Below are 15,071 nucleotides of genomic sequence, written 5' to 3' on the forward strand. Positions count from 1 at the left end.
AAAGGGAAGAGATAACGTGTATCCTTAAGGCGTTTGGAAAAAACGATATCTGGACAAGCCTGGTGGTTCTGGACTGCCTCCCTGAAGTCAGAGTGATCCAGAAAGCGTACTCAATGTACGCTTGGGGAACCTGAAACGGAACTTCTCCTGCTGAGAAGCTGACTCCTCAGGCGTAGGAGCTGAGGGAGAAATAACCAACATATGATTGATGGACGCCGTAAGATCGTTCACTACGGTGTCACAATCAGGTGTATCCAGGTAGAGAACGTTCTCAGGATCAGAATCCTGATCAGATACCTCCGCCTTATCATAGAGAGAGTCCCCATGCTGAGACCCTGAATGATGCGGTGACGTCGAGGGATGCTCCCAGCGAGGTCGCTTAGGGGGTCTGGGACTGCGGTCCGAGTCAGACCCCTCACCCTGGGATCCCTGAGACACTCCAGGAGCACCTTGTTGTACCAACTGGGGGGGGGGGACCAGGGGCAATGAATCAACAGAGCCCATGGTCTGAGGGACCGGTCTGGACTGCAAGGCTTCTAGTATCTTAGCCATAGTCTCAGAAAGCCTGAAGTAAATACTGCAAACTCCGTCCCCATCACCTGGACCATTAGCAGAGACTCCGGCTGAGTAAGTTCCACAAGGGCCGTGCATTGCACACAATTGGGGTCCGTGGAACCTGCGGGCAGTATAGCCGTACATGCTGTACAGGCTGCATAGAAAACCTGTGCTTCTGCACCCTTGTTTTTCACAGACGATATGCTGTTATCTCCCCCGAACAATCAAGGAGGGTATATAGCCAAAATACAAAAATGCGACCGAACAGTGCAATGTATAGCGTACAAGCATATATCTATATGTGCATTTCGGCACTAGTGGGGTCAGCACCACAGGTGCTGCTTACCGCCCGCTCACAGCGGTTGTGTGACCACCAGAATCCCTGCCAGGGTCTTCCCAAACTTGTCTCTTTTCTCAGTCACAGAAAAAACTGACATGAATGGCTGCCGGCGTCCTGTGTAGAGGAGGAGGCCGTGGGCGTGCCCCAGAAAGTGCGGGAATCCGGTTTCACACTGTGTACAGTGAGAGGGGTGGAGTATGCAAAGCATGCTCCATCTCTCAGCGCTGCCGTGCTGTGCAGCGTCACGCCCTTACCCTGACTGGCAGGCCAGTGGGCGGTAACGAAGTGAGAGTAGGCCGCAAAAGCCGGGGACTAGAGTGATAAGCGCGGCCCGGCATATAAGCCCTGGTCGGCGCGGAAGTCCCCGGCGCACCACAAGTCCCAGCCGCGCCTGAGATAAAAATGGCAGCGGCGGTTAGCGCGGCAGTCCCCCAATACTCTAACACACCCAGCACGCTGTAGTGTGCGATGGCACCAGTGCGGGCAGCGCCGCCATCCCTGGCGCACTAACACACCCAGCAGTGCTGCCGTGTGTCTGTGCGCGGTCCCCTTTATGGGGACACAGAGTACCTCAACGTAGCAGGGCCATGTCCCTGAGGATACTCAGCTCCATGTCCAGCAGATTCCCAGGGGCTGTGGATGGAGCACGGCCTCAGTGCCTGGAGACCGATAAGATCCCACTTCACCCAGAGCCCTAAGGGGATGGGGAAGGAAAGCAGCATGTGGGCTCCAGCCTCCGTACCCGCAATGGGTACCTCAACCTTAACAAACACCGCCGACAAAAGTGGGGTGAGAAGGGAGCATGCTGGGGGCCCTAGTATGGGCCCTCTTTTCTTCCATCCGACCTAGTCAGCAGCTGCTGCTGACTAAACAGTGGAGCTATGCGTGGATGTCTGACCTCCTTCGCACAAAGCATGAAAACTGAGGAGCCCGTGATCCCACGGGGGGGGTATAGGCAGAAGGGGAGGGGCCTTACACTTTTAAGTGTAATACTTTGTGTGGCCTCCGGAGGCAGTAGCTATACACCCAATTGTCTGGGTCTCCCAATAGAGCGACAAAGAAAAATCTGTTTGGCGGGCTGGAAGAGAATTCTATCCTGTAGCCGTGGGAAACGATATCCCGCACCCACTGATCGGAGACGTGTTGAAACCACACGTCTCCAAAGTGGGAGAGCCTGCCACCGACCAAGGATGTTGCTGGCGCGGCCAGATACTCAAGAGGAGGCTGCCTTAGTGGCAGCGGCTCCTGCGGTCTTCTGAGGACGCGGCTTCGTGCGCCAGCTGGGTTTTCGATCCTTGGCTGAGTTAGTGGACGAGGCTGAGGGCTTAGAGGATGACCAGTTAGAGCAGGGGTGGGGAACCTTTTTTCTGTCGGGGGCCATTTGGAAATTTCTACCAACCTTCGGGGGCCGCACAAAATTATCAATGTTTAAATGACCCTGCTAAATATGTGTGAAGCAATTAACTGGGGCATGGGGCTGGGGGCAACAGACACCACACGCGGGGCTGGGGGCAACAGACACCACACGCGGGGCTGGGGGCAACAGACACCACACGCGGGGCTGGGGGCACCAGACACCACACGCGGGGCTGGGGGCACAGACACCACGCGGGGGCTGCACACACGACTGGGGGGGGGGGGCTGCACACACGACTGGGGGGGGGGGCTGCACACACGACTGGGGGGGGGGGGGCTGCACACACGACTGGGGGGGGGGGGCTGCACACACGACTGGGGGGGGGGCTGCACACACGACTGGGGGGGGGGGCTGCACACACGACTGGGGGGGGGGGGGGCTGCACACACGACTGGGGGGGGGGGCTGCACACACGACTGGGGGGGGGGGCTGCACACACGACTGGGGGGGGGGCTGCACACACGACTGGGGGGGGGCTGCACACACGACTGGGGGGGGCTGCACACACGACTGGGGGGGGCTGCACACACGACTGGGGGGGGCTGCACACACGACTGGGGGGGGCTGCACACACGACTGGGGGGGGCTGCACACACGACTGGGGGGGGGCTGCACACAGGACTGGGGGGGGCTGCACACAGGACTGGGGGGGGCTGCACACAGGACTGGGGGGGGCTGCACACAGGACTGGGGGGGGCTGCACACAGGACTGGGGGGGCTGCACACAGGACTGGGGGGGGCTGCACACAGGACTGGGGGGGGCGCTGCACACAGGACTGGGGGGGGCGCTGCACACAGGACTGGGGGGGGCGCACACAGGACTGGGGGGGGCGCACACAGGACTGGGGGGGGCGCACACAGGACTGGGGGGGGCGCACACAGGACTGGGGGGGGGCGCACACAGGACTGGGGGGGGGGCGCACACAGGACTGGGGGGGGGCGCACACAGGACTGGGGGGGGGCGCACACAGGACTGGGGGGGGCGCACACAGGACTGGGGGGGCGCACACAGGACTGGGGGGGCGCACACAGGACTGGGGGGGGTGCACACAGGACTGGGGGGGTGCACACAGGACTGGGGGGGTGCACACAGGACTGGGGGGGTGCACACAGGACTGGGGGGTGCACACAGGACTGGGGGGGTGCACACAGGACTGGGGGGGTGCACACAGGACTGGGGGGGTGCACACAGGACGGGGGGGGGTGCACACAGGACGGGGGGGGGTGCACACAGGACGGGGGGGTGCACACAGGACTGGGGGGGGTGCACACAGGACTGGGGGGGTGCACACAGGACTGGGGGGGTGCACACAGGACTGGGGGGGTGCACACAGGACTGGGGGGGTGCACACAGGACTGGGGGGGGTGCACACAGGACTGGGGGGGTGCACACAGGACTGGGGGGGGTGCACACAGGACTGGGGGGGCTGCACACAGGACTGGGGGGGCTGCACACAGGACTGGGGGGGCTGCACACAGGACTGGGGGGGCTGCACACAGGACTGGGGGGGCTGCACACAGGACTGGGGGGGCTGCACACAGGACTGGGGGGGCTGCACACAGGACTGGGGGGGCTGCACACAGGACTGGGGGGGCTGCACACAGGACTGGGGGGGCTGCACACAGGACTGGGGGGGCTGCACACAGGACTGGGGGGGCTGCACACAGGACTGGGGGGGCTGCACACAGGACTGGGGGGGGCTGCACACAGGACTGGGGGGGGCTGCACACAGGACTGGGGGGGGCTGCACACAGGACTGGGGGGTGCACACATGACTGGGTGATGGGCTGCACATAGGATTGTGTGGGGGTGCACACAGGACATTGGGGGGCTGCACACAGGACTGGGGGAGGGGTGCACACAGGATTGGGTGTGTGCAAACAGGACTACTGGGTGATGGGCTGCACACAGGACATTGGGGGGCTGCACACAGGACTGGGGGAGGGGTGCACACAGGACATTGGGGGCCACATTGCGCTGAGAGTTTCATGCAACTCTGGGGGAGAGGGTTTACAGAACTGGTGTGGGGAGGCACAAAGCATTGGGCAGGGCACATAGCAGCAGAGGGTCGGCACTGGACTCACAGCAGCATTGCACTCACCGGAGTGCAGGAGCCGGACACACTGCATCAGAAGGAGAAGGCAGGCACTGATCTCCGGAGGGCAGGGGGCGGACACACAAGGCTAGAAGTTGTGAGGCTGCTGTGGACCCGCCCACAATTGGCACTGGCCGACGGGAGAACACATTGCAGCACAAACAGCAATGTGTGGATTTAAAGGGCCGGCGGCAGCAAACCGCGGTGACAGCACGAGCACTGCCTCCCCCGGGAATGTGCCCGGGGGCCACATAAAAGGTCATGGCGGGCCGCATGCGGCCCGCATGCGGCCCGCGGGCCGGAGGTTCCCCACCCCTGAGTTAGAGGAACGAAAGGAACGAAACCTCGACTGGTTCCTGCCCTGGACAGGTTTCCTGGGTTTAGTTTGTGGCAAGGAAGTACTCTTCCCGCCAGTAGCTTCCTTAATAATTTCATCCAGTTGTTCACCGAACAGCCGGGACCCAGCAAAAGGGAGCCCAGCAAGGTACTTCTTGGAAGAAGCGTCTGCTTTCCACTCTCGAAGCCACAAGATCCTGCGAATCGCGAGGGAATTAGCGGACGCCACCGCCGTGCGGTGAGAAGCCTCCAGAATGGCAGACATAGCATAGGATGAAAAAGCTGAAGCCTGGGTAGTTAAGGCAACCATTTCAGGCATAGAGTCCCTGGTGAGGGAATGCATCTCCGCCAGAGAAGCAGAGACGGCCTTAAGAGCCCACACTGCTGCAAAATACGGGGAGAACGAGGCCCCTGCCGCTTCATATACAGATTTGGCCAGAAGGTCAACCTGGCGGTCAGTGGAATCCTTAAGTGAGGTGCCATCAGCCACAGATACAACTGTCCGGGCTGAGAGTCTAGACACCGGAGGATCTACCTTTGGTGAATGAGCCCACTCCTTGACCACCTCTGGTGGAAAAGGAAAACGGTCATCAGAACTACGCTTTGGAAAGCGTTTGTCAGGACAGGCCCTGGGTTTGGTCACAGTGGCCTGAAAACTGGAGTGGTTAAAAAAAACAAAAACATACTCCTTGCTCTCTTAGGTGAGGTAAACTGGTGTTTTTCTACCAGAGAGGCTTGTTCCTCTGACACTGGTGGATTGAGGTCCAGTACGGAATTAATGGACGCAATCAAATCACTAACATCTGCATCACCTTCGGTTAGATCAATGGGATACATAGAGGTAGCGTCCGAGCCCACAGTAAAGGCATCCTCCTCGCCCTGCGATTCAGCTCGTGAATCAGAGCCGTGGGACAAGGAAGGAGAAGAGGTCCTGCGTCTCCGTTTAGGAGGACGGGGTCTGGGAACAGATGAAAAATCTTCTGTGAGCTCTGCAGGGCGAGTCGGAGCAGCAGAGGCGCCCTGAGAAGGGGGCTGATGCATGGTCAGCAGAGACCGGGACAGCTGTCCCATGGAGTCGGCAAAGGACTGGGATAGCTTTAGAAAACGATGCTACCCAAGCCGGGGGTTCAGCCACCGGGGCTGGAGCAGCCGGAGGGACCCCTGGGGAGACTCCAGGCTGAGGCACCACCATGTTAGAGCAGGCATCACAATGTGGATATGTGCTCAGTTCAGGCAGTATGAGCTTACATGCAGTGCATATAGAGTAAAGCCTTGCAGCCTTGCTCCTAGTGAGAGACATGCTGCTGAGGTGGAGGCTCTGTAGTAAAGAACACACTCCTTCAGAATGACCCCCAGAGAGTGTATAAGAAAGTCCACAACCAGAGGTTGTGGCTTACCAGACCGTTTTGTGTGCCCTCCGGATTCCCCAGCTTGGACCCCCAGACAGATTGCAGAGTTGCAGCAGCCAGCGCCGATCAGTGTGTGAACGCTGATAAAATGGCGCCGGAGTGAGGAGGGGGGGCGGGGTTTAGTCCAAGAGCGGGAACCGGAGGGCCAAGGAGAAATACAGGGGAGGGAAACATCTCCTCAGAGAGGAGTGTCCTCCCCTGTGCTGAACGGCCGGTGGGCGGTGCCGCACTGCTCCCCTGCATGACTGACATGCAGGGGCAGTGAAAACGAAAGTAGGCCGCAGCCGAAGCCGGGGCCTAAATTTTTCCATGCGGCCGACAAGCAGGCACCCTCGGCGCGGTTCTCAGGAAAAAAAAAAAACAGAGAACCGGCCGGCCACAGCAAGTTAAATAACACACTCTCCCCACAATAAATGTACAAGGGACCCCTCAATAACGTCTCAATACTTAGCTTATGAGACGCAGGGCCAGGTCCCTGAGGGATGAGCGCTCCGTCCGGCAGGATCCTGAAAGGGCTGCGGATGGAGACCGGTCTCCTGCAAAGCAGTGAGAACCGTGATGGCTCCCACTTCAAGCCAGAGCCCGAAGGATGGTGAAGGAGCGCGGCATGTAAGGCTCCAGCCTTGTAAAATCAACCTTAACAGCACCGCCGACACAGTGGGGTGAGAAGGGACATGCCGGGAGTCCAGGCTTGGACCCGCTTTTCTTCCAATTCTTTAAAATCAAAAATCAGATGAGAATGCATGTGTGTGTGACCTCCTGAACACAAAGGATTGAACTGGCTAGATTTGGTCATCCAGGGGGTGTATATGCTCGGAGGGAGGAGCTACACTTTTTAGTGTAGTACTTTGTGTGTCCTCCGGAGGCAGAAGCTATACACCCATGGTCTGGGTCTCCCATAAGGAACGATGAAGAAAGTATTGTAGTGCGCCTGCACGGGACCGGCGAGTGTGTATGACGTAGGATGCGTAGTGCACACAGGCATCAGAAGGAGGATGAAGATGGCCGAAAGAGGAGGCGCCGGCACCGGAGAATGGAGAAGCCCATATGGCCCAACTCCACAACAGCGCGACCGTTAGGTAAGTATTCTAAAGTGATTTTTATGTTCTACACGGCGGCCTGGGCTCTTATATACAGCATTCTAACATGCTGTATATAAGAGCCCGGTGGTGGTGGCCACAGCTTATAGGCCAAACAACCGGTGATAGGTTCCCTTTAAGCTAAAAAAAAAAAAAAAGGGGGGACTTGAAGGATTAGTTTTTGCCGTGTTTTTCCTTGTGGGTGGACCTTAACCTGTGATCACATCTTCTATATCCTGCAATGCCTCAGCTTAGCAGTATATAGTCAAAATTATGTTCGCTTATGAAGACAAGCCACAAGCTGGGAGCTACATACAGTTGCTGCTATTACAGGCAGACGGCAGCTGTGTAATACAGCCTCCATGTAGGGTGACTAGTGATGAGCAAGCACTAACATGCTTGGGACTCGTATCGAGCAGTCGGCTGCTTACATGGGCGCGACTAAGTACCAGAGTATAATGGAAGTTAACGGGGAACTTGAGCATTTTTTAAGGAACTTTTTCTGGAAAAATGTTAGAGTCTTCCATTGTAATTGTGTTGCACCCATCCAAGCATCCAACTGCTCGTTCCGAGTCCCGAGCATGGTAATGTTCGTCCATCACTAATGGTGACAACTATTACGTCCTATGATGGGATGGTGGTAATTACCTTCATTAGGTTTTTGTAACAGAATGAAGGGAATTTTGTTTACTTACCGTAAATTCCTTTTCTTCTAGCTCCTATTGGGAGACCCAGACAATTGGGTGTATAGATTCTGCCTCCGGAGGCCACACAAAGTATTACACTTTAAAAAGTGTAACCCCTCCCCTCTGCTATACACCCTCCCGTGCATCACGGGCTCCTCAGTTTTGGTGCAAAAGCAGGAAGGAGGAAACTTATAAATTGGTCTAAGGTAAATTCAATCCGAAGGATGTTCGGAGAACTGAAACCATGAACCAAAAGAACAATTCAACATGAACAACATGTGTACACAAAAGAACAACAGCCCGAAGGGAACAGGGGCGGGTGCTGGGTCTCCCAATAGGAGCTAGAAGAAAAGGAATTTACGGTAAGTAAACAAAATTCCCTTCTTCTTTGTCGCTCCATTGGGAGACCCAGACAATTGGCATGTCCAAAAGCAATCCCTGGGTGGGTAAAAGAATACCTCGATAAAAAGAGCCGAAAAACGGCCCCCTCTTACAGGTGGGCAACTGCCGCCTGAAGGACTCGCCTACCTAGGCTGGCATCTGCCGAATCATCGGCATGCACCTGATAGTGTTTCGTGAAAGTGTGCAGACTCGACCAGGTAGCCGCCTGACACACCTGCCGAGCCGTAGCCTGGTGTCGCAATGCTCAGGACACCGACGGCTCTGGTAGAATGGGCCTTCAGCCCTGCAGGAATCGGAAGCCCAAAAGAACGGTATGCTTCAAGAATCGGTTCCTTGATTCACCGAGCCAAGGTTGACTTGAAAACCTGAAATCCCTTACTCTGGTCCGCGATAAGGACAAGAGCGCATCAGACCGGCGCAGGGGCGCCGTGCGAGAAATGTAGAGCCGGAGTGCTCTCACCGGATCTAATAAATGCAAATCCTTTTCACATTGGTGAACTGGATGCGGACCCAAAGAGGGTAAGACGAAACGGGGATACCTTAGGGAGAAAGGCCGGGACCGGACGTAGAACCACCCTATCCTGGTGAAACACCAGGAAGGGGGCTTTGCATGACAGCGCTGCCAGCTGAGATACTCTTCTGAGTGATGTGACTGCCACTAGGAAGGCCACCCTTTGCGAAAGAAAGTGGGCAAGGCAAACGGCCAGGTTGTAAAACCCTGATCAGAGCACCAGGATAAGAAGATCCTCCAAGTCCTGTGATAGATCTTGGCGGACGTTGGTTTCCTGGCCTGTCTCATGGTGGCAATGACATCTGGAGATATCCCTGATGACGCTAGGAGCCACCACACAGTGAGGATTAGAGCCGTAGAATTCCGAAGGAAATATGGCCCTTGAGGCAGCAAGTCTGGTCGGTCTGGGAGTGCCCACGGTTGACCCACCGTGAGGTGCCACAGATCTGGGTACCACGATCACCTCGGCCAGTCTGGAGCAACGAGGATGGCGCGGCGACAGTCTGACCTGATCTTGCGTAACACTCTGGGCAGTAGTGCCAGAGGAGGAAATACATAAGGCAGTCGAAACTGCGACCAGTCGTGAACTAGCGCGTCTGCCGCCAGAGCTCTGTGATCCTTGGACCGAGCTATGAATGCCGGGACTTTGTTGTTGTGCCGAGACGCCATTAGATCGACGTCCGGCGTTCCCCAACGGCAACAGATCTCTAGAAACACGTGCGGGTGAAGACCATTCCCCTGCGTCCATGCCCTGGCGACTGAGAAAAATCTGCTTCCCAGTTTTCTACGCCCGGGATGTGAACTGCGGAGATGTTGGAGGCTGTGGCTTCCGCCCACAGCCGAATCCGCCGAACTGCTCGGAAGGCTTGACGACTGCGTGTGCCGCCCTGGTGGTTGATGTACGCAACTGCCTTGGCGTTGTCCGACTGAATTCGGATCTGCCTGCCGTCCAGCTACCGCTGGAACACCTTTAGGGCTAGATCCACTGCCCTTATCTCCAGAACATTGAACCGAGGGGAGGACTCTGTCGGAGTCCAGGTTCCCTGAGCCGAGTGGTGGAGGAAGACCGCTCCCCACCCTGACAGACTCGCGTCCTTCGTGACCCCAGCCCCGGCTGGGGGCCGGAAGGATTTTTCCTTCGCCCAGGAAGTGGAAAGAAGACACCACTGAAGAGAGGTTTTGCTGCAAGGGAAAGAGAGACGTTCTTGTCTAGGGACGTCGACCTCCTGTCCCATTTGCGGTGTCCGATAGAATCGGACGCAGACGAAACTGCGCAAGGGAACTGCCTCCCTTGCTGTCACCATCTTCCTGGGACAGTGCATGAGGCGCCTCAAGGGGTGACTGGGCCCGAAGGAGAGATTGCACCCCTGTCTGTAGTGAACGCTGACTATGCAGCGGAAGCTTCACTATCGCTGAGAGAGTATAAAACTCCATCCCGAGATAAGTCAGTGATTGGGTCGGTGTCAGTTTTGACCTTGGAATTTTGATGATCCACCCGAACCTCTGGAGAGTCTCCAGAGCAATGGTCAGGTTGTGTTGACATGCCACCCAGGAGGGTGTCTTGACTAGAGGATCGTCTAGGTAAGTGATCACCGAGTGGCCCTGTAGGACCGCCACCACTGCTGCCATGACCTTGGTGAAGACCCGTGGGGCTGTCGCCAGGCCGAATGGCAGTGCCACGAACTGAAGGTGTTCATCCCTGATGGCGAAACGCAGAAAGCGTTGAAGCTCGGGTGCGATCGGCACATGGAGATAAGCATCCTTGATGTCAATTGATGCTAGGAAGTCTCCTTGTGACATCGAGGCTTCAGAGTGTTCACCGCCTGAAAAAGTGCATCGGCTCACTCGGGGGGCGTAGATGTTCTGAAGAAACGAGTCGGAGGACGAGAGCAGAGCTGTATCCTGTAACCGTGAGACAGAATGTCTCTCACCCATCGGTCTTGGACTGCGGCAAGGACGAGACTGTCTAGTAACTTCATCCAATTGCTCGCCAAACAAACGGTCGCCAGAAAAAGGCAAACCGGTTAAGAACTTCTTGGAAGCAGAGCCTGCCTTCCATTCACGTAGCCACATGGCCCTGCAGACTGCCACTGAATTGGTGGATGCTACCGCTGTACGGCTCGCAGAGTCCAGGAACGGCGTTCATGGCGTAGAACGAAAAAACCTACGCCTGAGAAGTGAAGGACACAACCTGCGTGGCAGAGTTATGTGCAACCGCAATAATCTCAGCCGGAGAAGCTGAGATAGCTTGGAGTGCCGTCACGGCTGCGAAGGCTGGAGCAAAAGATGCGACTATGGCTTCATAGATGGATTTCATCATAAGCGTTATTTGCCTGTCAGTGGCATTCGTGAGAGATGGACATCTGCCACTAATACTACGGATCTAGCCGCCAGCCTAGAGACTGGAGGATCCACCCTGTGACACTGAGCCCAACCCTTAAGCACGTCAGGGGGGAAAAGGGTAACGCGTGTCAATAAGGCGCTTAGTAAGCGCTTGTCCGTCAAGTTCTGTGCTACTGGACGGCCCCTCTGGAGTTAGAGTGATCGAAGCACGCACTCCTGATGAAGTCGGGGAAGGTTCCCAGCGGGCCCGCTTAGCCTATCATAGGCCGCGGTCCGTGACGGAGTTCTCACCGTGGGATCTGGGTGTTACCCCAGGATGTTGTACCGACCCAGAGGGACTCGGGAGCGATGAACTCACAGCTCCCTGGCCCTGTGGTATCGGTCTGGACTGCAAGGCTTCCAGTATCTTAGCAGACCCCCTGTCCATAGACTGAGTCCTGTGATGTGAAAGCTATTCAGAGATTTGCTGATTCCATCATGCAAACTCTGTCGCTGTCATCTGTGCAGTGCCTGTAATATAGCCGCACAAGAGGTACCGGTTGTAAAATAAGCCAGTGCCTTGGCACCCTTACTCTTTAAGAGCAGACAACAGCATGTCGTTCGCAGAGTAATCAGTGAGGGTATACAGCCAAAAACAAATAATGCTGCCGAACAGTGAGATCATATACCATATATATATAATAAAATATATATATATATATATATATATATATATATATATATATATATATATATATATATATATACATATATATATATATATATACATACATATATACATACATATATACATACATATATATATATATATATATATTATACATATACATACACTGCGGCACCAAGGGGGGGACAGCACCTGAAAAACTGGTGCCCCCCCAGTGCTCAGTGAGGGGGAAGGAGGATACCAACGTATGCTCCAGCCCTCCCTGCTGACGTCCAGTCGGCCGTCCCGTCGTTACCCCTGACTGGCAGGCCCGAGAACGGGAGTATATGGCACTAGGCCGTAAGAGCCAGGGACTAAATTTAAAAACGCGGCCGGCAAACATGGCGCGGTCGGCGCGGTAGTCCCAGTCTCACAAACCAGTCAGCAACCGCTGCGGCGTTTGTAACACAGATGCTGCATGCACCGTCCCTCAGGGGACACAGAGTACCTTATGATGCAGGGCTCTGTCCCTGTAGTCACAAAAGTGCGGGAATCTGGTGGCCTATAGTGATCAGTGAGGGGGGGCGGAGGACAGCGAGGTGCGCTCCAGCCCTCACTGTCGGCATCATACCGACTGTCCCGCCCTTCTCCCTGACTGGCAGGCTCAGGGGCGGGAGTTTAACACACTAGGCCGCAAAAGCCGGGGACTAAAGTAAAAACCGCGGCCGGCAAACAGGCACGGTCGGCGCGGTAGTCCCAGACAAAAAATCCACACCGCAGTCGCAGCTGCGTCTGAGGCCAAGGTGCTTCATGCACCGTCTCAACGGGGACACAGAGTACCTGTAGATGCAGGGCCATGTCCCTGACGATACTCAGTCTCCTGTCCGGCAGATTCCCCCAGGGGCTGCGGATGTGGCTTGTGGCCACCAGATTCTCTGCCCCGGGTCTCCCTCAGCTGCAGCCAGAAGTTGCTGAAAACATGGCTGACGGCGTTCTCTGAGGAGGAGGGAGGCGTGGGCGTAGTCACAAAAAGTTCGGGAATCTGGTGCCCCAGCGTGAGTAGTGAGGGGGGCGGAGGAAAGCTCAGTGTACTCCAGCCCTCACTGTCGGCGTCATACCGACCGTCCCGCCCTTTTCCCTGACTGGCAGGCCTGGGGGCGGGAGAATCCCATACTAGGCCGCAAAAGCCGGGGACTAAAGTTAAAACCGCGGCCGGCCGGCAGTGCACGGTCGGCGCGGTAGTCCCGGACCCATACCCACGCCGCAGTCGCTGCAGCGTCTGGGCCCAAGGTGCTTTATGCGCCGTCCCAATGGGGACACAGAGTACCTGTGGATGCAGGGCCATGTCCCTGACGATACTCCGTCTCCTGTCCGGCAGATTCCCCCAGGGGCTGCGGAGGGAGACCGGTCCCAGTGTCTGGATGACCGGATAGGATCCCACTTCCCCAGAGCCCCTAAGGGATGGGGAAGGAAAACGGCATGTGGCTCCAGCCTGTGTACCCGCAATGGGTACCTCAACCTTAACAACACCGCCGACCAGAGTGGGGTGAGATGGGAGCATGCCGGGAGCCCTGTTAGGGCCCTCTTTTCTTCCATCCGATATAGTCAGCAGCTGCTGCTGACTAAAACGTGGAGCTTGCGTGAATGTGTGCCTCCTTCAACACAAAGCATAAAAACAGAGGAGCCCGTGATGCACGGGAGGGTGTATAGCAGAGGGGAGGGGTTACACTTTTTAAAGTGTAATACTTTGTGTGGCCTCCGGAGGCAGAAGCTATACACCCAATTGTCTGGGTCTCCCAATGGAGCGACAAAGAAAATAGCATTTCCCCAATAGTATATTAAGTGTTTGTGCTGAATAAGTATCTTTTGCATAAAAGAAAATGATATTTATATTATATTTTCCAGCGTCCAACTACAATTCCCATTTCATAACCAACCACAGTTTTAGTTAGGTAGCCCTTCGTACTGGCGGCTACATAAACCGGGGCACATACCTTGACATTTTCATGGACTACGTGTAACTGTGCTGCTAAGGCTACAAATGTCTGGTAGAGCTTTTGCATTGCCATAGAGAGGTCTAAAAGACAAGAGAAAGATGTGGTTAGCTATTAATGAATTACACGCACACAGTATGGACACGTACATTGGCCCAGCAAAAAAAATCCCCCACCTTGTGGCGTTAGGTGCAAGCTGTTGGCTTGTGTGGCGAGGTGGTTTTCCAGCTCCTCTATTTGCTGCCTGTACTGCTGCAACTGGATTTCAAACTGCTCCACCAGTGCCCGGAAGTAGCTGCAAAATACACACAGATCCAACAAAATCCCATATTTTCCACACTGCACATGTAAAAGAACCCAACAATCCTTTCTAGTAGAGATGGGAGAAGCGATTCGCAGCACTCCGGCCCATCCTCCACGTCACTACTCTGTGCCCGCTGGTGGCCTGCGTAATTTTCCTTTTCTCCCGCCTCTTCTTTTGTTTAGTCGGGTTGGTGCGTCGTCATCATTGCGGGGTGATGTACATACAACATCGCTCCAGAGAAGAGCCAAAAATACCAGGCGGTAAGGAGATTCGCAGGCCTCCCGTCCAGTGGATTACTGACGGCCTGGAGGAGTCCTGCAAATCGATTTTCCTCTTTCTCTACTGTTCTGTCATCTGCTCAGCATTAGGACAGTTACAACCATCCACTTGGACCAAGTGATGGCTCCCCTGACCAAAACTAATGGCCTCGTATACATACAGGCAGTCTGCTCATATATTAACCCCTCCCAGACTTCCAGTAGAGCCAATGTAGGGTGCCTGGGGAAAAGTAGGCTCAGGAGGAGCTCAGCCCACACCATAGCCACAGACGCCATCTGTTATACAGCCAGCACCCGCCTGACACAGTAGCCAAGCTCCGATCCCTGCCGCTAACCTCACATTCTGCTGTGAGACGGAAAGCGGCACATAAGGCCTGCAGTGCTGGGGTGCGCTATTCTGTGTCACTGCCCGCCTTTTCTCTTCAAAGCAATCACAAGGTAAAGATGGGTTACCAAGTGAGCCAGGGGTCTGCTGAAGGCCTTCCTGGCTGCCATATTGGCATTCCTATGAAGCCTTCATAGGAGACCATAATTTTATCTGTATACTGCAATCCAACAGTGTATAAAGCAACTGATCAGAAGAAGTCAAATCACCTCTGTTTTCAAAATAAAGATTTGCTATTGACAAGTTTATAAAAGTCTATTCTATCACCATATAAAATGAATTAACCCGTC

At 55.5% G+C, this 15,071-nt stretch overlaps 1 protein-coding gene across 1 annotated transcript in view; it reads right to left on the reverse strand.

Annotated features, from left to right (window-relative positions):
* The window catches only part of NUP58 (nucleoporin 58), a 136,581-nt gene that overhangs the window by 54,621 nt on the left and 66,889 nt on the right, over positions 1 to 15,071 (reverse strand). The window contains exons 10-11 of the mRNA XM_075337376.1: positions 13,991 to 14,109; positions 13,815 to 13,897 (exon numbers count right to left, since the gene is read on the reverse strand). Coding sequence (XP_075193491.1) covers positions 13,815 to 13,897; positions 13,991 to 14,109 — 202 coding nt within the window. The remainder of the gene's footprint in view (positions 1 to 13,814; positions 13,898 to 13,990; positions 14,110 to 15,071) is intronic.

Source organism: Anomaloglossus baeobatrachus, chromosome 2 (genome assembly GCF_048569485.1).
Source record: "Anomaloglossus baeobatrachus isolate aAnoBae1 chromosome 2, aAnoBae1.hap1, whole genome shotgun sequence".
Taxonomy (NCBI): Eukaryota; Metazoa; Chordata; class Amphibia; order Anura; family Aromobatidae; genus Anomaloglossus; species Anomaloglossus baeobatrachus.